Raw genomic sequence first — 25478 nt, 5'->3', positions numbered from 1 at the left:
TCCCCCATATAAATTAGTGCCAATATTGGATTCCGAGATAGTTTATGTACAATATATTGTTCGTCGAATTACAATTACTTCGTTTTATTCATTTTAATTGTATTTACCTACGTCACTGTTTAATAATGAATATGTTTTCTACAAGTATGTTCATGTATTTGTTCAAGATACGTGTCGACTAGAGAATAAAGTTCGCTGTCAATCCAATGCATGTTTTCTAGTATTTATCATAAACGTGGTACAACTGAGTTACCCGAAAGAATTTTCGACCACCCGACAGGTCACATTGTCGTTTCACTGTAGACGAAGAAGGGTACGGTTGTGACCTCAGATTAACGTACGACAGTTTACAAACTTAATGTAAAATATACGATAGACCAAAGCATAGACGTCGGAGAGTCTATGATCGAAGTTTCACCATCCATATTTCTACATCGAGTATTCAAGTAGTGCTGAGATGTATTAAAAAGAGTTCGGATCGTCTTATTAGCCGTCAGCTAATGTGTTTTCCTCTTTTAATTTGTACAGGACAACCTCCCCCCAGTTCATGACAAGATACTATCTGTCATGTCTTACATAGGTTGTTCTTTATCAGTGCTTGGATGTATCGTCTCTATCTGTGTCTTTGAATTTTTCAGGTAGGATTTTAAAAGCTTGACGAAACAGAATAATATTATTATTGTTACAGAAAATTTCGTCTTAGCTTGCAAATGCTGTTAAACTATGTGTCAAGATCAGTGAGACTGATAACAAGATTCCATGTTGAGATAGACACAACATAAAGACAACACACAAACATCCCTTACAGTGTATGTTCTGTATTTTGTGAATGACAATAAAACACATACCAATGTACAGTCACATGCATGCATGCTGTCCTGTAGTCTCGCTGCCAGGCTCATGACTATCGTCCCTAAGTTTTGTATGCCGAACGGCGCAGCCGCGAGAAGAGAGGGACTTGTCCCTACAAGTCCCAGGCTCTCTTCTCGCGGCTAAGCCGCTCGGCATACATAGTAGATTATGAACGATAGTCACTGGTCTGGCAGCAAGACTAGCTGTCCTGTTGCATATCATAAGGAAGATATGAATCTGTGTGATGGATATACCTTGCATAATGCAGAGTATGAATTGAAAGTCTTAGTCTAAGACACCTTGTGATCAGTTTTACTGAGCTTAATACACCGTTTAACAGCATTTGCAAGGCTTAGCTTAGCTTAGCTTAGACTCGAAATCTCCTGTATTGTATAATCAAACAGACCTAACAACTCAACGATTACATTGATGAAATAAAGGACTACTAAATTTAGGTTTATCAATTAAACACCTTCATTCTTGTCAATGAATTATTCCAATATTTGCGTCACGGTAAATCATAATCTTACAATTATGATATGTGCTTCAGTATGTAGAATGATAACCTTTTATATCGATAAAGTTAGTTTATCAAATCGAGAGAGAAGTGTATCTCCATCACATCATATTCGAAAGATACAATTGTATTAAACTGTAACATTAGTAGTGATACTGTTGCATCTGTCATACTGACCATCTCTGACTTCCACATTGAACAGGTTAAAACAGGACAGAATACGAATTCATGAAAACTTGGCTGTGTCCATCGCTCTTACTCAAATACTTTTTCTAGTTGGAATAGACAGAACAGAAAATATGGTAAGTAACTCGTTTGAACGTTTTACAACAATGTAATGATAACGGTTATAATATTTGCATGAATTCAATCATGATTTTTCTTCTTGGTGAACTTTCACCTTTTACTCTGCCAAGGGACATTGACAAATTCTTAAAATGCTCGCCGTAACATGTATGCATCCTGTTGAGAAAGCGTGTTAGCGAATGTTGAGAGAGAAACAAAGATAACGGTTGTGATATATAGTTAGAAATAGAGGATATTATTGTCCTACTGCAAATGTTGGTCATTATATTATCCAAGTAATACAATGTCTATGTCTACATAAAATAATGCGGAATCAATCTGACATCGTTAGATTTCTAGAGTTCATATATGACTTGGTTTTACCAGGACATATATGGTCAATATTTATTTTACCAGGACATGTGGTCAATATTTATTTTACTAGGACATGTGGTCAATATGGTCAATATTTATTTTACTAGTCCATATGGTCATATCTTTATTGTTGTAACATTAATGTTGTCCATTTGTTAGTATGTTTGTAAGGTTGTAGCTGCTCTCCTCCATTATTTCCTGACTGCCTTATTTCTTTGGATGATGATAGAAGGGATAAACATGTACGTCGTTCTTGTCAAAGTGTTTGACCGATCTAACAACATCAAGAAATATCTGGCTCTTGGTTGGGGTAAGATTTGTTATTACATCAATGACGAATTGAAAAAATAAAGCCCAATATAAATATATATACTACCTTGTGTGTTTCATTGTGCAACTATGAGTAAGCTGTCGGGATGAGTTTTGCTCCGATAACGTATTAGAAATATTTTTAGTATCGAAACAACGATGTTGGTAAAACAATATGTTTCGCATAGTGCTTGTAATGAAATAAACAAATATCATTTCAACATTTACATTTCTGAATCAGTAAATCAAGGTACTTGGAATTTTGTAAAGGTCTGCAATTTTCATATAACTTTAATACTAGACACAGGTCGTCCAAGTCACAATAATCCACCTTACCTATGGTCTTGCTGCTAGTCCTCCGGGCTTTCTTCCGTTACGATAAGCAAACGAAGTTCGATTTGAGGGCCCTCGAAAACCTTTATCAGAAGAAAACCCGAAGGTCTAGCAGCTAGACTACCTTACCAAGTGCGTAAATAAAGCTAAGGCAGCAGACGTCGAGATCGACATGACCCTCAACTACGTTTGCAGGCAGTTAAAAGGGACCAGAGGTGGGGCTGATTTATCATAGCTTCATTTCACTATGCTTAGAAGAGCCACAAAAGTCATTTTTAACCAATCCCTCGTTGAGTGATCTATAATAGAGTTCTGAAAATTGGCTGACAATCGGCTTATTGTACACCTGAGTATACATAAGGCATTGGACACAAATAAAGCTAGGAGATAGTAAATTTTATTTGGGCAGTGGTCACATAGATTAGGGGTTCCTAGCTTTGTTTATTCGTTTGTTTGTTTGCTTGCTTGCTTTTTTGTCTGTTTGTTTGTTTGTTTCCCCAGAAAGTCATACTTTTATATTTTAGAGAGATCGTGCTATGTAGCAATAGTGAACATGACTTTACAGGGTCCCTCAGCATATAATAAAGAGAGGCAGCTAAGATAAAACCAGTCTCACACCTAAGTTAAAGGTCTTAAAAAAAAATAAAAATCACGAATAACAGCAGACCACTCGCTACCTCACTCCGCTCTCCAACCTCTATACTTTTGAGAGTTGAGTGGAAACAACGAAGGATCTCTTAGTCTGCAAAAAAAAGCTACTTGGACCATGGATGTGGCTGTATCCCTCAAGCTTGGTCATATATAGGGTATATGTAACTGCAGTTAGTGTAACTGTAGCGATTCCACACTCTCTTGGTTCTCCTTTTTTGCAAACCCGTAAGAAAATAAAAAAGTAAAACGAAAAACATTTAGTAATACAAAGTAAAATATGAAAAAGGAATAAAAAAATATTCCAAATAAAAACAAAGCTACAATCATTGCATCTATGGTATATTAAGTACTAAAACGCACAATACCACGGTGTCAATGAAAACACTAAAGTTTCGACTCTTGTTTTCTCCACAGGTGCTCCTTTTATTGTTGTCGGTGTTGCAGTGGGAGTCTTTCATAATGACTATGGCACAGGAGGGACGTGAGTATGAAATAAACCAAAACGTGCGTCACTAGAGCTCGATCAGTTAGGCGAATATATAGTGTAATATCACGATTAGGAGTTGTCATGAATTAATGAAACAAACAAACAAACAAGAGATTGGTTAAGTGTATATATATATATATATATATATATATATAACTCGGTGAGTATCAATCTGCTAAGACAGTGCTCTGTACCGCAGTGGCAGAGCGTAATAGTTTTGGTAGTACTGGAACTCTTTCTTGGGTGTAACTCGGAGTTTCACGCATATTGCGATCATCAGACACTCATATATATATATATATATATATATATATATATATATATATATATATATATATATATATATATATATATATATATATATATATATATATATATATATATATATATATATATATATAACTCGGTGAGTATCAATCTGCTATAAGACAGTGCTCTATACCGCAGTGGCAGAGCGTAATAGTTTTGGTAGTACTGGAACTCTTTCTTGGGTGTAACTCGGAGTTTCACGCATATTGCGATCATCAGATATATATATATAATTTATATAACTAGTTAGCCATTTTTTGTTGCAACCTCAGACCACCAAACGTGTAAGTTGTAACATATGCAGGTGGTTCTCCAACGTCTATGGTTGTAATAAGTACAAGACATCTTGCATTTAAGCTCATTTTCACAATTTAATTAGAACACAGGTTTTTATTGTGTTCACCTATATCATGTATGTCACTTTACAGGTGCTGGTTGCCGACAAAAACTCTCTTGGTGGTATTTGCACCATCGGCAGCGCTCATCATATTTGTAAGTTCACAAAACTAGTGACATTGGCATACTCTGCACGTGTTGCGTTTACTATACGGGACAATACTTTTCCTAGATTTGAGTTCAATATTAATTCTATGACTTCGTATCCTTGTCTGTGATTCTATTCACGTAAATTTACATTCCATCAGTAGGTATATCATTATATATCAAAATACATACATGGGGAGATTTTAATGAAATTTATTCGAAATCGTGACTCAATAGTCATGTTTTGTAATAAGTTATACATTATGTACAAGTGGGAATTAATATCATGATGATATCCTCGCCAGGATTGTTGACGTACTAAAGATACACTGATGTGTTATTTGTAGAAAATTTGTATTATATCGATTACCATGGTTACTGCCACAGTACTTATATTATTATCATGGGGCAAATATAATATGTACAAGAATTGGCGTTATATTCAGTTCTACAACTGGTAGATTGAGTTATATTATAGTTGTTTACTGATGCATCGCATAGCGTACTTTATATAGGAAATGAGCATATGGGGAGTTATTTTGCGTCCGACATATTGAAAGTACAGGCACATGGGGAATTGTGTAGTACTCTGTTTTACACTTAGTCTAATATACACTAGAGGCCCTTGGTTACAGGATAAATTACTACATGAGGTTTGTGTATAGGGAATAAAAACACGTTTGAATACCTTAACGTTATATATTTTTGTTTGTCTTTCAGTTCAATGTATTCATATTAATTATCGTAATAAGAGTGATGTTGAACTCAATGACGGCAAGGTCGAAGCGTCAAGAAGACGATCTCTTACCAATTAAGTATGTGATTGAATTTAACAGTTACAATCTTTTTTGTTTTATACATGATGTCAGTAGAGTTTAATGTTGTTTAAACACTCTCATTCAGAGATGTATGACAACTTATAATGGTCTTTGTTGGAGTATTTCGAATATTGACTTTAATTTATCTCTGAAAAAAATTAAAAATGCAATTTTGCAAGATTGTCATCTCAAGTCCACCTGGCAAGATTGATTTTATATATTTGCCTTGTAATGTGTTTTTATGTACGTTTTGTTAGTTTTCTTTGTTTGACATGTTTGTGTACATGTATATTGTATTCTTGTCTTTTCTTGAATTTTTCGGGGGTTTTAAGAGCCTGTAAATGGGACTTGCCCTCGTTGGTCTTCCATTAAATCAATCAATCAATCAATCAATCAATCAATCAATCAATCAATAAGCTTCACCAACGCCGGTGCACTATAGGTTTGCACGAAATAATCTCTTACAGAGGCATTCGTATTCTATTCTAAATTAAAAGATTTGTTTGTTCCTGTAGAACTGGTCTTAAAGCGACACTTGTTCTATTTCCCCTGCTTGGACTTGCGTGGTCTTTTGGATTTCTCTCCATTAACACCAATACTCTGATCTTCACCTACGCCTTTGTCGCTTTGAATTCGCTACAAGTAAGTGTTCATAACTGTGTGATCACCGTGTCACAAATACAATGAATGCCATGTCAACTGGAACAGATAGTCGTCTAGCCCCGCTAGAAATCTGACGAATGACATTTGTTGCTGTGAGCCTTATCCAGCAGATCGTTGCCGAATCATTTACAGTCACTGTGTAACAATTGCTAAGAAAATGTAACAATTCAATGATAGAAAGTTTTGTGGGTTTTTTGTCGCGCCAGGGGATGAATTTTAGCAATGCTGGCAATCGAGTCATACGACTTGTCTGTTTCAAGTAACATATAGTAACTATAGTACTGTCCTATAGTAAGTTCTTTCATTGAGAGTGAATGGGTGATGCTTCTGTATTGTTTTTGCTCATGATCTGAAAATCACATATTACCGCCTTTCGCCTATAGTAAGCTCGCTGAAATAGTGTGGTCGCAAATTTAATTTATCCTGGTTCATGCAATAAATTTATGATTATAAGTATACAATTCGTGATTGTAACACACTGTAACGCAGTTACGTGTATTTTGTTTTCATTTGATGAGTCAGTGGGTCTGATATGTTGTCCTTGTCTACTAATATTGTGTGAACAAAAACAAATAAAAATACGTCTGTAACACAGACTATTTCGGCGAGGTTTGGTGAAATTTGTTGTAAAACCAGAGGGGAATCTGGTCAAATATACTGTCTGATTGAACGGATTTACTAAATCTACCCATAGACCCTCCACCAGGTCTATTGTCTACCTTAGTGTCTATTAATATAAGGGGCCTTCTAATTCGACTCTAATTACAAGGGGAAGGCCGAGGGGATTAGGAGTGGGTCACTTTTTACAAACTGGTTCTCGGGGGATGACTATATTTCAGAGAATGGGAATAGGAGAGGGTCACGTATTGTCTAACTTAGTATATTGTGTGAGTTTACCATCCTATCGCTGCACATCGCCCTCAAAAATTAATAAATTATGTTATTTTGATTGATGACACAGTACTTTGTATTGTTATTAGCTATGGATATGAGCTGTTCAACACATGTTTCTCTTTTACTATGGCATCCTTGTAACCATGGTAATGCTGCTTTGAATTATGGCTTAGGGCTAGGGTTAGGTATCATAATATCAGACTATATCTTCAAATTGCTGCTGAGAACCATATGGCATATAGTGAATTAATTGTCAGTTGTGAGGAGAGAGAGAGAGAGAGAGAGAGAGAGAGAGAGAGAGAGAGAGAGAGAGAGAGAGAGAGAGAGAGAGAGAGAGAGAGAGAGAGAGAGAGAGAGAGAGAGAGTGAGTGTGTGTCTAGGAGTAAAGCGGGAACAGTTGAGTAAAGTGTTAAGGATAATATTGTAGAAATGTTTATCTCAGTCCCGACAATGTTGGGAGTATGCCCCTCTAGTTTTTGGGAGTTAACGTTCTGGCCTGTAACTCAGCCAATAAGATCCAAACACAGGTCCTGATTAATGCAGTGCCTTCATATAAATATACTATGATAGTAGTAGTTGGGGAAATAACCAGTGCATTCACATAAATATACTATGATAGTAGTAGTTGGGGAAATAACCAGTGCCTTCACATAAATATACTATGGTAGTAGTAGTTGGGGAAATAACCAGTGCCTTCACATAAATATACTATGGTAGTAGTAGTTGGGGAAATAACCAGTGCCTTCATATAAATATACTATGATAGTAGTAGTTGGGGAAATAACCAGTGCCTTCACATAAATATACTATGGTAGTAGTAGTTGGGGAAATAACCAGTGCCTTCACATAAATATACTATGATAGTAGTAGTTTGGGAAATAACCAGTGCCTTCACATAAATATACTATGGTAGTAGTAGTTGGGGAAATAACCAGTGCCTTCACATAAATATACTATGGTAGTAGTAGTTGGGGAAATAACCAGTGCCTTCACATAAATATACTATGGTAGTAGTAGTTGGGGAAATAACCAGTGCCTTCACATAAATATACTATGGTAGTAGTAGTTGGGGAAATAACCAGTGCCTTCACATAAATATACTATGGTAGTAGTAGTTGGGGAAATAACCAGTGCCTTCACATAAATATACTATGGTAGTAGTAGTTGGGGAAATAACCAGTGCCTTCACATAAATATACTATGGTAGTAGTAGTTGGGGAAATAACCAGTGCCTTCACATAAATATACTATGGTAGTAGTAGTTGGGGAAATAACCAGTGCCTTTAAAACTTCCATCGTGGTGGCAACAGTGGGATTAATTCCTTTAAACCATTTATTCTGGGACTAGTGTCTTTTCCCATGTCCGACAGCATATTGAAACCATGTTTTACAAATATTTTCTGGGATGGTCACGTCAAATTTTCTGCAACAGCCTGGCACTGATTTTCCCCGGTCCTTCCCCTTATAATTACTGTAACTCTGACATTATGGCATACGCTAGACAATGTGTTCGTCCAACATGTACAGTGACTAATACTCATCATAGTGACCTAGAAATCCAATGGTTGATGGGAAGAGCTTTAGGTATTATGTTACCATGACTACTTGAAAATCACAGAATCATATATTAGAAGTATATTGTTACCCACATCAAATTAATTCAAATCAATTTTCCACGACTCTAAGGGTCTTATGGATTAAAATTACTTATCCTGTTCCTCACTTCATGAATTAATTTTCAGAGGAAGCCACCTTTAGCAAATTGAATGTAGATGATGTGAGCTGAGATTGATATATTTTCAATTCTTATAATGCTAAATAGGTGTGCCTAATACTTTGTTACCTTTTTCTTTTCTATATTCATATACAGGGTTTGTTCTTTTGTTTGGTACATTGCATTCTCAATCCTGATGTAAGTAAAAATAATTATATGATCCATAAAATTAATTCGTCCTCATTTGTTTCATTTGTTTTAGTGGCATGATAATCCATAGGACAATGTCTATTGACGAATGAATGAATCAAGGAAAGATAGGTTACATGAGTAGCTTTATAGAATCGAAACACCCACCGCCACCACCACCACCACCACCACCACCACCACCTTTACCACCACCATCCCTACCACCACCACCACCACCACCACCATCACCACCACCACCACCACCATCACCACCATCACCACCCCATTCCCTTAATTCTAGACATTATCACTGACCGGTTAATGAGCTAACTTGCCGACTAGTAAATTATGTGCATCGTCCCTATATATACATCTCACACCTCAAGTTAACTCATTAACCTTTATCCATTCAATCTGAGGATTAAATTAAGCCAGGGGGGTTCCTTGACCAGGGGTCACCAACTTGAAATTGTCACGACCAAATTGTGGATATCCTCAACAGCTTTCCAGATCAAATATCATTAAGCTCTTCAAAAGCATTTTTCGCTGATTGATTATAAATCGAGTGTCGATCAAAATCACCTTAACATAAGATTACATCACCATGATGAGTAATTCTTTATCTTTTGTTGAAGGTAAGGAAGGCATTTGAACGTAGATATGGTAATCCAACAACCACTAGAAACTCATTACAACAACTACAGAACTCGTCATCATCATCGTCGTCATCTACTCCTTACACAATATCCCTTAACGTCAACAAATCAGCTACCAAAAACCGATGGAACGTTAGACTAACTAAAATCAATGTAAACAGTGGGTTCGCTAATTTAAAGGTAATGATATGATTGGTTTGTTACTATATATCGTGATTATGGACACCGGCTACGTCCCCTCACGGACGGACACCATTCGTATAGCCCTATCCCGAGCTCTGTCCGTTAGAAATGGGATCCGTCCGCCTGGCATTGGGTGATAGTGAAGGCTGTGTAGTCTCATTGCAATAGTAAGAAACCCACAACGCACAAAAAGACGAAACCTTCTTGATTGGTATTGTATATTTAGACATTGACAAAATCTCCAAAATGAAGAAGTGTTTTCATATGAGTGAAAACATAATGTCAAAACAATATGGACGATAGCTGAATGAATATTTCTATCTCTTGGAATTCTAGGATGGCTTTGACAACCACGTAGTTCTACGTGACTTCGCTGCAAACGAACGAAATTCTCATGAAAATGACGACAAATATGCTATGAAGGAACATGTGAGTAATATGACGGGGTGTCTTCAAATGTACTCACACCTTTTGGGTATTTATCATTTACAAACTTTTGATTTGACACGAATCCTTTGGTTGCATTGTCACATGCTTTTATTCAGAATGAATCATCCAATTAATATTTGGACTGATACCGTGTGTATGTGACGTCACTAGGTAATTAGTCACTGATGTACATTCTATCATAAAAGGGCTAATTAAGAATAGGTGAAAAACCTTTTCTAACAATCGTCAGTATTCAAACTGGACAACCTCCTTTCCTCTTTTTATAATGTCAGTGATTACAATGCATGTATAGAAATATGTAGGAACAGTAAAAACAAAGGTTACATTTGAATGAAAACGTTTGTAATAGATAAAGTATTAATGAGGTGTAGATGACAAGTTTCCATCAAATGAGTATTTTCAAAGTACTCTTGACCAGTAGTATACTGTATTCAGTGGTACGCTAACTATATACCATAACTTAAGTTCCGGACTCAACAACGTTTTGACGAATATGAGTAAGTTACTCGCAATAACAAAACATGGCCTCCACACAGTGAAACAAAATTGAAAAGGCTTCAATAAGCAGTGATGTCGGGATTTGATTTTTTGATTTTCTGTCTATAAATCGTAAGTCGTAAGGCTCTGAGTCAGTATATAATAGTTTAGTTCCCTTGAAAGTTACACCTGATCAGCCTGTGTATAAATAAAATACATTGCACACTTTTACTTTCAGCCCAAAGATAGTAAATGAAGATAAGATTGCATATTGAGCATAGATGTTCGGTTTTTAGCAACGCAACTACCGTGCTTTGTTTTTTTACTCATTCGCATTCTAAATTTCCGACATACATACATACATACATACATACATACATACATACATACATACATACATACATACATACATAAATAATTACATACATACATAATTACATACATACATACATACATACATACATACATACATACACACACACATACATACATACATACATACATACATACATACATACATACATACATACACACACACACATACACATACATACATACATACATACATACATACATACATACATACATGCATGCATGCATGCATGCATGCATACATACATACATACATACATACATACATGTGACATACATACATACATACATACATACATACATACATACATACATACATACATACATACATAATACATACATACATACATACATACATACATACATACATACATACATACATACATACATACATACATACATACATACATACATACATAAAGAAATGCATAAGGAACTAATAAACCTGTCCGTATATATAGCTGTTAAATCCGACGTTTCGAATAAATATTCTTTTTCAAAGGAAAAATTGGCGAGACAGAGAAATGCCAGGTGAAAACCCGAACATTTCTAAATATAATGGAACAAAACCGCGCGTGATATAAATAAACGGTTGTACGTGGGATAAGTTCTTAAATTCGCATACATACATACATACATACATACATACATACATACATACATACATACATACATACATACACAACAAGTTCGTTTCTGACTTTATATATATATAGGTACTTCACTTACAATTTATCTCTTCGTCTCTTCTCTTGTAGAGGACAGAGATGGTACAGAAGAATACCTGCTCAGAAGATGAAATCAACTCGAGGTACAACAATTGTAAACATTTTTTGTGCGAAGGGAAGTTGTCTTATTCGAGTTCATCTCTACATCTCCCTTTCTGCTTCGTCTATACCATTCCCCTATCTACTGACACATATAATATATCTCGTCTATACCATACCCCTACCCACTGATACATATAATATATCTCGTCTATAATATTCCCCTACCCACTGATACATGTAATATATCTCGTCTATACCATTCCCCTACCCACTGATACATATAATATATCTCGTCTATACCATACCCCTACCCACTGATACATGTAATATATCCCGTCTATACTATTCCCCTACCCACTGATACATGTAATATATCTCGTCTATACTATTCCCTTACCCACTGATACATGTAATATATCTCGTCTATACTGTTTCCCTACCCACTGATACATGTAATATATCTCGTCTATACTATTCCCCTACCCACTGATACATGTAATATATCTCGTCTATACTATTCCCCTACCCACTGATACATGTAATATATCTCGTATATACTATTCCCCTACCCACTGATACAAGTAATATATCTCATCTATACTATTCCCCTACCCACTAATACATGTAATATATCTCATCTATACCATTCCCCTACCCACTGATACATATAATATATCTCGTCTATACCATACCCCTACCCACTGATACATGTAATATATCTCGTCTATAATATTCCCCTACCCCTGATACATGTAATATATCTCGTCTGCTATGTAAGTTTATCGTTGCATTTCACATCATAGATGTTTTGTGTGTGTCTGTGTGTTCATGTGTGTCTGTACATATGTCTGTGTTTAAATTCATTCTGATCAGTCGTAAGTAAATAACTCTATGTAATCCATGAATGATGAAATGTAGTCTATAGTGATTTGTATATGGCCCTGTTATCTGATTACATCGTCCAACGACCCCGTTCTCCCGCCACGGGTAGATTCATTTATATTTAAATATTGGTGATTTGTCAGAGGTGGTAGTGACGTCATGAGCAAGGAGAGGGTGAACAGAAGAACAATACAAGAAGTCCATTCTACAGCAACAGTACTGCTGAGAGACAAGACATGAACATATCACACTACAATACCAGTCGTCGTTTAAAGCATACTGTTTTAGCATAAAACAATAGTGTCTTTAATTGGGTGGCACGTGGACACACATTGGCAATGCCTAAATCGTTGCAAGGAGGTATTCTTGCGCCCGTTACAGCTTTGAAAAAGACTCAATAAGGACATGACTGAGTACGGAAGCTAAAATGAAGTTAACATTCTAAGGAGTTTCTTGATGGACAGACCTTTTCTGCAAGTTTTGTTTTGTACTTTAGACATTCATTATTCGTCTTGATCTTTTTAATCAAAGCTTTACTATTTCCATCCTGTCATATCTACATCATCCTTTCTGATTACTAGTAATTTATTCTGCGCCATCTCTATCTTCTGGGAGATGAGGAGAGATGAGAAACTACTATTATATAGATATAAATCACTGTGATTCACAGTAGATTCCATATAGTTTTCACTTTAATCCCGTAATTCCTTTTATCCTGATCCTGTCGCTAATCCCATCGTCCAACATAAAGTTGATATATTAATTACTTCCCTATTTTTCTTTGGTTCAACCCCCTCTTAATCCAAATGAACTTTGACCCCATCACAACATAATCCAATCAACATTTAATCGGATAACCTTTAATCGTTTTACTACTTTGAAACCTTTAATCCCGGCATCTCTTAATCTAATCATCAAATTATCCATCACCACTTTATCCCACCAACCTTCAATTCCATTAATCTTTGTTCCTTCTCCAGTAAAGTAAAGACCGTACTATCTATGTTATGTTTCCTCTTAGATACAAGATACGTTGTTGCTAGGGCAATTTATTAACGATTAGTTTGCCCTCAAGATATACAAGTAATTTCCGAATGTTGGAGGAAGTAGCGTGTGCTTCTTTCATTGTAGACACCCTAATGTGTCTACAATCACGATGGCATTGTAAACAGAACGGTCGCTCACACCTTCTAATTCCACAGTTGGATTTAACCGTTTACCTTCTTATATTTCCTTGTGTGCATGTCTGACATTTAAACTTTGGATTTATTAAATCATTAAATCCACAAATATAACTCGTCATATCATAATCTAAAAGTCAAAGGGCTAACATATTTGTGTACTTGAAGGTCACTTGGAGGTCACTTGAATTACTTGAAAGGGAATCATGGCTCAGCTGTGTGAGACTCTAGAATCATACATGCACTCATGGCGACTACAACGATTTGAGCTGAATGCTGAAACTGAACAAACAACCATTACTTGAATAACTAGACGTGTTTTGATAATTTAGATACTTTATAGAATGTAGTCAATACGTATTTGTAATTTGTCATTCTTCTATAGACTTCTTGATTTAAACTTAGCACAGAAGTATATTGTCATACATAAAACGTGTTGACAAATATCACCTTCAAGACTGAACAAAAGTTATATAGATTTGGTATTGGGCAAACATGTAGAGCTAATGAATTGATTACGAGCTGTGCCATTTAGATGTTTTACAAACAGAGTCACGTATGATGTCATATTAGTTGACTGTAGGATTTACTAGCGCAAATTAAACTGTCTTTAATTTGGTGTCATGGAAATAAGACGTTTGAGGGCCACTGCACCTCCGTTCATTGACTTTAAATCAATCAATGTTTTCACTGCCTCAGTGTTGTATATATGAAGACTTAACTTAGAGTGAGTCGTGTGGACAGCTCAATTAACACAATGGTTAAGCAAAATAAAAAAAATGTGTTTCCGATAACTCAACCTTCATTATTAGTTTAACATTTAAGACAGATCTAGATAGATAACAATTGTTTGTCTATTTGACTTTCATGCACGTCTGTTCTCCAGTGATGTATGTGCACATTTCAACAAAGTATCACAGAAAGAGTAATATGATCGACATTTGTTTTTAGCTCAAAAATGTTTTAAAAATAAACACAATTAAAAAGGTAAATTGAAAGTAAAATGAAATAAAATAAAATACCGAGACCAGCATGTTATCGGAAACACACAATCATTGTTATGTTTTTCCGTCATAGTCTATTCAAATCCATAAGAAAACTTAGCTAGTGGAAGTTTAGGTGAAATATAGCACGCTTTTGAGATGTCGAAATTAGCCAATAAATTTGGAATGGTGTATATCGTAACGACTATCTTTTCTAAATGTATGTACGCTCAAGTGTGTGCGTGTATCCCCAGTGTATTCACACGTGTGTGTGTGTGTGTGTGTGTGTGTGTGTGCACAAGTGTGCACGCCTTTATATGCAAACATGAACACTAACTAACAGCGTCTCAATGTGCGACACAAAATTCTGCTGTGTGTACCTTTTACGATGTACATGTACTCATCTGCGATGAATAGACTCAATCAAAAACATTATTTTCAAAGAAAACAGCTCTGGGCAAGAAATGGCTTTATCCTTGTATTTTATATGCTGGCTGGCTGGCTGGCAATTATGAGTATTGATTTGTGGTAAGTTCCAATCACTGCACATCTTCGCAAAGAATTTTCGAGCGTTCCGCTACAGGGTTATATTCGTCTATACTATTCCCCTACCCACTGATACATGTAATATATCTCGCCTATACTATTCCCCTACCCACTGATACATGTAATATATCTCGTCTATACTATTCCCCTACCCACTGATACATGTAATATATCTCGTCTATACTATTCCCCTACCCACTGATACATGTAATATATCTCATCTATATTATTCCCCTACCCACTGATACATGTGATATATCTCGTCTGTACTATTCCCCTATCCACTGATACATGTAATATATCTCGTCTATACCATTCCCCTACCTACTGATACATGTAATATATCTCATCTATATTATTCCCCTACCCACTGATACATGTAATATATCTCGTCTATACTATTCCCTTACCCACTGATACATGTAATATATCTCGTCTATACTATTCCCTTACCCACTGATACATGTAATATATCTCGTCTATACTATTCCCCTACCCACTGATACATGTGATATATCTCGTCTATACTATTCCCCTATCCACTGATACATGTAATATATCTCATCTATATTATTCCCCTACCCACTGATACATGTAATATATCTCGTCTATACTATTCCCTTACCCACTGATACATGTAATATATCTCGTCTATACTATTCCCCTACCCACTGATACATGTGATATATCTCGTCTGTACTATTCCCCTATCCACTGATACATGTAATATATCTCGTCTATACCATTCCCCTACCTACTGATACATGTAATATATCTCGTCTATACCATTCCCCTACCTACTGATACATGTAATATATCTCGTCTATACTATTCCCTTACCCACTGATACATGTAATATATCTCGTCTATACTATTCCCCTACCCACTGATACATGTAATATATCTCGTCTATACTATTCCCTTACCCACTGATACATGTAATATATCTCGTCTATAATATTCCCCTACCCCTGATACATGTAATATATCTCGTCTGCTATGTAAGTTTATCGTTGCATTTCACATCATAGATGTTTTGTGTGTGTCTGTGTGTTCATGTGTGTCTGTACATATGTCTGTGTTTAAATTCATTCTGATCAGTCGTAAGTAAATAACTCTATGTAATCCATGAATGATGAAATGTAGTCTATAGTGATTTGTATATGGCCCTGTTATCTGATTACATCGTCCAACGACCCCGTTCTCCCGCCACGTGTAGATTCATTTATATTTAAATATTGGTGATTTTTCAGAGGTGGTAGTGACGTCATGAGCAAGGAGAGGGTGAACAGAAGAACAATACAAGAAGTCCATTCTACAGCAACAGTACTGCTGAGAGACAAGACATGAACATATCACACTACAATACCAGTCGTCGTTTAAAGCATACTGTTTTAGCATAAAACAATAGTGTCTTTAATTGGGTGGCACGTGGACACACATTGGCAATGCCTAAATCGTTGCAAGGAGGTATTCTTGCGCCCGTTACAGCTTTGAAAAAGACTCAATAAGGACATGACTGAGTACGGAAGCTAAAATGAAGTTAACATTCTAAGGAGTTTCTTGATGGACAGACCTTTTCTGCAAGTTTTGTTTTGTACTTTAGACATTCATTATTCGTCTTGATCTTTTTAATCAAAGCTTTACTATTTCCATCCTGTCATATCTACATCATCCTTTCTGATTACTAGTAATTTATTCTGCGCCATCTCTATCTTCTGGGAGATGAGGAGAGATGAGAAACTACTATTATATAGATATAAATCACTGTGATTCACAGTAGATTCCATATAGTTTTCACTTTAATCCCGTAATTCCTTTTATCCTGATCCTGTCGCTAATCCCATCGTCCAACATAAAGTTGATATATTAATTACTTCCCTATTTTTCTTTGGTTCAACCCCCTCTTAATCCAAATGAACTTTGACCCCATCACAACATAATCCAATCAACATTTAATCGGATAACCTTTAATCGTTTTACTACTTTGAAACCTTTAATCCCGGCATCTCTTAATCTAATCATCAAATTATCCATCACCACTTTATCCCACCAACCTTCAATTCCATTAATCTTTGTTCCTTCTCCAGTAAAGTAAAGACCGTACTATCTATGTTATGTTTCCTCTTAGATACAAGATACGTTGTTGCTAGGGCAATTTATTAACGATTAGTTTGCCCTCAAGATATACAAGTAATTTCCGAATGTTGGAGGAAGTAGCGTGTGCTTCTTTCATTGTAGACACCCTAATGTGTCTACAATCACGATGGCATTGTAAACAGAACGGTCGCTCACACCTTCTAATTCCACAGTTGGATTTAACCGTTTACCTTCTTATATTTCCTTGTGTGCATGTCTGACATTTAAACTTTGGATTTATTAAATCATTAAATCCACAAATATAACTCGTCATATCATAATCTAAAAGTCAAAGGGCTAACATATTTGTGTACTTGAAGGTCACTTGGAGGTCACTTGAATTACTTGAAAGGGAATCATGGCTCAGCTGTGTGAGACTCTAGAATCATACATGCACTCATGGCGACTACAACGATTTGAGCTGAATGCTGAAACTGAACAAACAACCATTACTTGAATAACTAGACGTGTTTTGATAATTTAGATACTTTATAGAATGTAGTCAATACGTATTTGTAATTTGTCATTCTTCTATAGACTTCTTGATTTAAACTTAGCACAGAAGTATATTGTCATACATAAAACGTGTTGACAAATATCACCTTCAAGACTGAACAAAAGTTATATAGATTTGGTATTGGGCAAACATGTAGAGCTAATGAATTGATTACGAGCTGTGCCATTTAGATGTTTTACAAACAGAGTCACGTATGATGTCATATTAGTTGACTGTAGGATTTACTAGCGCAAATTAAACTGTCTTTAATTTGGTGTCATGGAAATAAGACGTTTGAGGGCCACTGCACCTCCGTTCATTGACTTTAAATCAATCAATGTTTTCACTGCCTCAGTGTTGTATATATGAAGACTTAACTTAGAGTGAGTCGTGTGGACAGCTCAATTAACACAATGGTTAAGCAAAATAAAAAAAATGTGTTTCCGATAACTCAACCTTCATTATTAGTTTAACATTTAAGACAGATCTAGATAGATAACAATTGTTTGTCTATTTGACTTTCATGCACGTCTGTTCTCCAGTGATGTATGTGCACATTTCAACAAAGTATCACAGAAAGACATTTGTTTTTAGCTCAAAAATGTTTTAAAAATAAACACAATTAAAAAGGTAAATTGAAAGTAAAATGAAATAAAATAAAATACCGAGACCAGCATGTTATCGGAAACACACAATCATTGTTATGTTTTTCCGTCATAGTCTATTCAAATCCATAAGAAAACTTAGCTAGTGGAAGTTTAGGTGAAATATAGCACGCTTTTGAGATGTCGAAATTAGCCAATAAATTTGGAATGGTGTATATCGTAACGACTATCTTTTCTAAATGTATGTACGCTCAAGTGTGTGCGTGTATCCCCAGTGTATTCACACGTGTGTGTGTGTGTGTGTGTGTGTGTGTGCACAAGTGTGCACGCCTTTATATGCAAACATGAACACTAACTAACAGCGTCTCAATGTGCGACACAAAATTCTGCTGTGTGTACCTTTTACGATGTACATGTACTCATCTGCGATGAATAGACTCAATCAAAAACATTATTTTCAAAGAAAACAGCTCTGGGCAAGAAATGGCTTTATCCTTGTATTTTATATGCTGGCTGGCTGGCTGGCAATTATGAGTATTGATTTGTGGTAAGTTCCAATCACTGCACATCTTCGCAAAGAATTTTCGAGCGTTCCGCTACAGGGTTATATTCAAAATTCAACTGGACGTCCATCGGTGTAATGAATTATAGCCAATCATTATGATCTACAAAGTAAGACCCGTCCACACCCTTCACAATACTCTAGCTAGAAAGAATTGTCTTGAATATAGCCCTGGGTTGTGGCTAGAAAGAAACTATGCTGTGTATGGAGGTATCTTGTGACGTATTACGGTTTCTACGTTTTAATATAAAAGACTTTTGCCTTGTTGGAATTGTTGCCAGTGGCGAACCATGCAATTTGAATAGACCTAAGTATATGGAGGTATATTAATCCTCGTCTTAAATCTCAAAACACATAGAGAAGAAATAAAAAATCTCTCGATAAAATCAAGCAAATAATTTTCAAGTATGATGAATCTAAATGGAAAGAAGATATGGAAAAAAGTCTAGTCTCATTCACTACCGTAGGTTCAAAACATCTTTAGAAATGGAACTGTATCTTAAAGCAGTAAATGACTTCAAAGGGCCACAATTAAAATTTAAAGCAAGATCCTATATATTTGGACTTTCATATGAAAAGAGAAAGTGGGAAAACTGTGACTTTGATTGCCCCTGTCCCTGCTGTGGGCAAGGAGATGAAACACTTGAACACTTTCTCTTTTCGTGTGAAAGCCTTTCTACCTATCGTCACATCTTAATGAAGAATACAAAAGATCTTTTACTTAACCATACAGAGACAAACCTATATCAATATTTTATACAAGGCAAAGAACTGTTAAGCCTCTTTATAGGAGACAGTACAAAAAATTATAACAATTTAATAAGTCAAAAAATTGACAAATTTATCCAGCGATTTCTAATTAGTGCAATGGAACATAGGAAAACATGTTTAACCTGATGGAGAATTGTAATTTTTTTTCTCTTTCTTTCTCTCTTCTTATTTCTTTGAAGTTATTAGTTACTATTTGAACATGATATTTTGTATGTATTTGACTTCTATGTAAATGCTGCGCCTAATGTTTTTAGTGAGCCCCTGATATAAAAGGGATGCAGAAAATAAATAAATAAATAAATAAATAAATAAAATCCTCCATGGTAATTACTGAATCCACTGTTATGTGCTGTTGGTTTTTCTATTTTTTTCATTGAATTTTCCCGTCTCACACGTCGGAGCAATCTGATTAAAATCCGATGTAGATGTCGGCTAATCGTTCATTGCTATTTTACCTTCGTTATTTTGCCTGAATTGACCTTCTTGGTACATGTTTACATTTTTAGCCTGATCGCCTAGACTCCTGTAGAGGATTGACCTCGGAGGTAAAAAAAAAGACACCATGTTTCACCAAGACTCGTGGACAGAATTTTTTTCAGTGTAAAGATCTGGTCTCCACTGCGCATGCACACTACAAGTGATCATTACATAACCTTGCACATGACTGTTGCGTAGATCCATAAATTTCCATAGAGCCAACGGGTCGTGTTCAGATGGACAACCGAAGTTGACAGCGGCGGAGATCTAGAGATGGGCAAAATATATAGTTACGTTCTGGCAAGAAGCAATAAGAAGGTACGTGCTAATAGTCAATTATAGTGTACAATTTTAATAGGTTTTCACTAGCTGGAGATACATTTGTCGATCGTGAAATCTAGGTAGCTTAATCCGGCAACCAGAACAATTACGTGTTCGAAGGATATACATGTATATATATATATATTCCATAAATGATAGTTATATTTAAATGGATTGATGATATCTGACTAAATATACTAGAAGCGAGAGCCTAGGTCGATGATGCTGTAAGATACCATGGTGTTAATTTAGGGCTTGAGCCAAAAATATTTTTTGAAACTGTTCAACGGGCAAACAAGCCAAACACTGGGTGGGTAGGTAGGTCGATTGTTTTACAATGATCGGATACGGGATTTTGACAATGAGCCATACATTTGAGTTTACAAAGTTTACTTACTTAATCATCATGATTTCCATCACCCTTTGTTTACTTGGATGACTGACAAGAACCTCCTTGTCAGTTCAACCACAGACAAGGAAACTTCTCTGATACCAATGTTATCACGGGGACAATGTAGAAGCTGTGTGTGGGAAGCACTAACATATTTTATTCTAATCTCCCTCGGGATAAGCACACGACTTCATTGCTAACTAATTTCCTCATTATAGGGCAATTTATATAATTGTTGAAATGATAATTCACATCTCAATAAAACCCAAAAGAGTGCTTACAAACGAGATTGGAGTGACATCATAATTCCATTGTTGAATTGTTTCCCTACTTCTTTAAGTATCGCTTTTGAAGTGGCCATATGGATGGGGATTGGGTGATTATTTTTGGATTTTAATTTTTAAAACAATTTTTTTATGGCTTCCTACTTGAAAAATCAAAATGTGAAACAACGTTGACAAAAAGCTAAGAAATGCGTAAAAAGTTTCTTATTGTACGTTCGTACAATAACAAAGATTTTACGCATTTACAACGGAAATCAAAAACCCTGAAACAAAACGTCGCCTGGTTCGACAAAAATCTAACTAACATTGCCACAGTTTTTCTCTGGTCAGACAAAATATCTCTTTGATGTTGTAAATGCTCTCGTCTGGCTCAACAAAAATCTAATTAATATTTCCACACGTTATCGTCTGGCACAACAAGAACTGAACTACAATTGATACATTTTAGTCAATTGACCGTCTCAAAAATATCAAAGAACGCGCCAGACCTTAGGTTTACCAGGCAGGGACATATGAATTTGGCGTTGATCTCCTAAGATAATGGTAGCTCACGCAAAAGAAAGGGTAACAATATGGGTAAAGATGTTTGTCACGCCAGACAATTGACGAAACGCTGTTGGTAAGATTTTTGTCTAGCCAGCCGATAAAATGTAGCTTCGTTAATGAGATTTTTGTTGAGCCAGACGACGTTTTGTTTCAGGGTTTATGATTTCCGTTGTATTAATCTTTTGCAATCAAATGAGTTACAAACGACTTTGTCAACGTTGTTTCACGTTGATTTTACAAGTAGGAAGCCATGGTAAAATTGTTTTATAAATTAAAAATCAGAAATAAATACCCAAGTCTCATCCATATGGCTACTTTAACATTACGGTTACATAATATCTGGCTTGTCATCATTTTTTTCGAGAAAATCTTAAAATTCTTCGCTTTTATCTTCAGAAAATAAATGTCACTATTAATTCTTTAGGCATTTATCCGTATAGCATGTTAACGTGGTTATTCATTGATAAATTCACCACTAAGGAAGAATAGGTAAACGTATGATTTAGATATTAAATAAATAAATAAACAAACAATTCATTTCTCACTATCATGGTTGTTCTGTTCCATTTTTACCTCTGGTAAGTGGGGGGGGGTATGTTATGTTTTTTTCTGTCTGTGTATCTGTATATGTGTGTGTGACTGACTGTCTGTGGACACGATATCATATCTATGTACATCTACCATAACAAAGAACACATGTCCTTTCAAGCCAATTGGCATAATTTTACTTTTAATGAGTAATTAGCATTATTAATGATGTTTGGTAATTAGGCAATATCTTAAGAATTCAAACCTAAGAATGTACCTTCATGTGTTTGATTTAGTTTTATATTGTGATGTGTAATTTGCATATATAATCATTTATGCTAATTAGGCATTATATTTAATACAGTTCACTTAATATAGTACATGCACTGATGGTAAAGAAGGGCATGTGTCCATTAAAGCTTGTTGATGTAGCTTATAATCTTAAATGGTTCATTTCCATAATTAATGATTTTTCGATAATTTGACAATATCTTAGGTATGCAAGGTCAAATTTCATATATTTTATAGAATGAATTTTGTAGGAACAAAATTCCATGGCTTGCCCTTACAGGAGGCATTCATTTTAAATCCGGTTACTCTTAATGTTGTTGGAGGGGGGGGGGGGGGCAAACTACTACAACATGTGTTCTGTCTGTCTTCATATCTGGTCCGTTTGTACATGAATACATTGTTTTCTTACCTTCACAATAATGGCTCAGTCCATATTTATTGCAAAGATTCATACTTTTCCTTGGGATAGTAGATGTTTAATAAATATATACCTTATTCGAATGTCTAGACCCATGGTATCCATTATTACTTTCTAAAGAGACCTTGAACTTTGACCCTAACCACTTTACTTCAAATAAATAAATAACTAGACTCATGGTCCTATGATTACGGGGACACTTTAAATTGAGATTATTTAAATTTACAAGAACTCCACACCTTGAGCTTAGACACTGAGTCAGTAGGAATGTAAGACAGCACCCACAACTTGAAATTTATAATGGTGATTAACGGGAGTGACATTACAAGATGTAACAACCATGCATGACAGTGTCGACTTTTCATATGGAGTGCATCTTTCATAGGAACGCCTTTCAAACATTTAGCTTGTGGATTTCAAATGAAGGCCTCTGATGTATGCTTGTCATTTCAAGGCAGCTGCCAGTCAGCCACCGTAGTGAAAAGGCATTCAGTTTAATAACTCTGGTTATAGGCACTCAGTTTAACTCTGGTTATGTTTCAGAGCGGTTGGCAGCATTAATCTTCAACGAAAAGCGCCATCTATCCACAATACAAGGCGAGAGAACGACAAGCTTGTGAATTATCATCATTTGGTCGTTATAATAACAAGAAATCGCGCCATGAATGCACCAATACCATCTGATGAACATTCCAATGGTAACGCGAGCTTGGCGGGACCATGGATAGATGAATTTGGCGAAACAGACAAAGTCCTGAGCGGCGCTTTCCTGATCGGTATTATCACTCTCTCATTTGTTGGTAACACTCTGGTCATAGCTGCCGTTATATATTCTGGCAAACTCCGTGACCAGATTTCCACAATATACATTATTAATTTGAGCATAACAGACATTCTCAATGCTATACTGGTAATGCCTTTCGCTGTAGCTGCTTTGCTGGAAAATGGATGGGAGTTTGGAACGTTCATGTGTAATGTTCAATGTGCCTTAAATTATTGTTGTATCATTGTCTCAATGCTAACATTAGCATTGATTGCTATAGATCGTTATTTGATGACATGTAAATCATCGTTCTATACCAACAAAGTCACAAGACGTGTAGCTGCCACCTTAACCATATACTCATGGCTCCAAGGAATACTCTTTGCTGTTATTCCCGTTTGCCTATCATGGATAATCTACGATAAATGGGAAGTGGTGTGCGCGATTGACTGGAATTATGGTGGACATGGACCTGTGATTTACGTACTTTTTGCGTTCACTTTATGCTTTGCTATTCCGGTCATTGTTATATTCGTTTCTTATGTAAAGGTTTATCGCATGATACGCAACCCTGTGTCCAGGGTTAGTGTCGTCTCAACTTTTGAGCGTAAGATCCTGGTGAGCATCGTCGTAATCGTGGCTATTTTTCTAGTATGTATGACACCATTTTGTATGACCAAAGTCATTAAGATCTTCATTAATAAATATTCAATGCCTGGGAGAGTGAATACGTTTGCCACTTTAATGCAGTTTCTGGCCAGTGGTACTAATCCGTTGGTTTACGGTGTTTTCCGACGAGATTTCCGAGTTGTTTATAAACGAATGATATGCTTCAAGCGATACGTAAAGGTAGGACCAGTTAACAGTTGTGTCTTTTCGTTGTCTCGTTGTGAGACGAATGTAGATGAACTCGTCATGTCCTCTCTGCCAGAGGCGGAAAAAGACAAAGGGAATGAACTTGAACTCACCGATTATGACGATGGAGACCATGACATCTTTCACAGATAATCTGTGTTTCTCCCAGGATGAGCTACAAGGATCCTGGCATATACATGTAATAGTGAAACGACACTTATACTGTCAGATAACTTATCCGATTCCATTAATTCATGGTAAACTTTAGTCTGTAAGATACAATGTGTGGTGCCACCCTATCAGTAAGAGATGACTGGTTAGGGCTGAAGAACAAGGCGTATTGTAAAGTCTAGTTCAACTTAGGTATATTTTAATTGTTTCAGATGATCACGTATTGATCATTTCGTTGTCATTTATTAATGACGTCATTCTTGACTTTGTCATTGTCGACTCAATGATTACATGTTACATGTATAAAGTGACCAATATGGATGACAAACATTATTTTGGATTTTTAGGTACTAAAAATGTAATGAAGAACAACACAAGTACGTGCTTATAACATGTGACTGACAAAATGTAAAAAGAATGTACAATGTACCTAGTTTAGGAAGTGATTTGTAAACATTTGTAAACACATAAATTATGTATT

General features: G+C 35.8%; 2 protein-coding genes across 2 annotated transcripts in view; both read left to right on the top strand.

Annotated features, from left to right (window-relative positions):
* The window catches only part of LOC144438714 (adhesion G protein-coupled receptor L3-like), a 30730-nt gene extending 14001 nt beyond the window's left edge, over window positions 1–16729 (top strand). The window contains exons 10-20 of the mRNA XM_078127859.1: window positions 529–638; window positions 1572–1671; window positions 2189–2339; window positions 3737–3803; window positions 4547–4610; window positions 5322–5416; window positions 5935–6061; window positions 9515–9715; window positions 10055–10147; window positions 11776–11828; window positions 16633–16729. Coding sequence (XP_077983985.1) covers window positions 529–638; window positions 1572–1671; window positions 2189–2339; window positions 3737–3803; window positions 4547–4610; window positions 5322–5416; window positions 5935–6061; window positions 9515–9715; window positions 10055–10147; window positions 11776–11828; window positions 16633–16729 — 1158 coding nt within the window. The remainder of the gene's footprint in view (window positions 1–528; window positions 639–1571; window positions 1672–2188; window positions 2340–3736; window positions 3804–4546; window positions 4611–5321; window positions 5417–5934; window positions 6062–9514; window positions 9716–10054; window positions 10148–11775; window positions 11829–16632) is intronic.
* A 7140-nt stretch (window positions 16730–23869) lies between these two features.
* LOC144438712 (D(1A) dopamine receptor-like) lies at window positions 23870–24979 on the top strand. Its single transcript, XM_078127857.1, has one exon. It carries the CDS (start codon window positions 23870–23872, stop codon window positions 24977–24979), a length of 1110 nt encoding a protein of 369 aa, XP_077983983.1.
* The last annotated feature ends 499 nt before the right edge of the window (window positions 24980–25478 follow it).

This window comes from Glandiceps talaboti, chromosome 8 (genome assembly GCF_964340395.1).
Source record: "Glandiceps talaboti chromosome 8, keGlaTala1.1, whole genome shotgun sequence".
NCBI lineage: Eukaryota > Metazoa > Hemichordata > Enteropneusta > Spengelidae > Glandiceps > Glandiceps talaboti.
The sequence above is the reverse complement of the archived record's forward strand: the minus strand, read 5'-3'. Positions and strand labels throughout refer to the sequence as shown.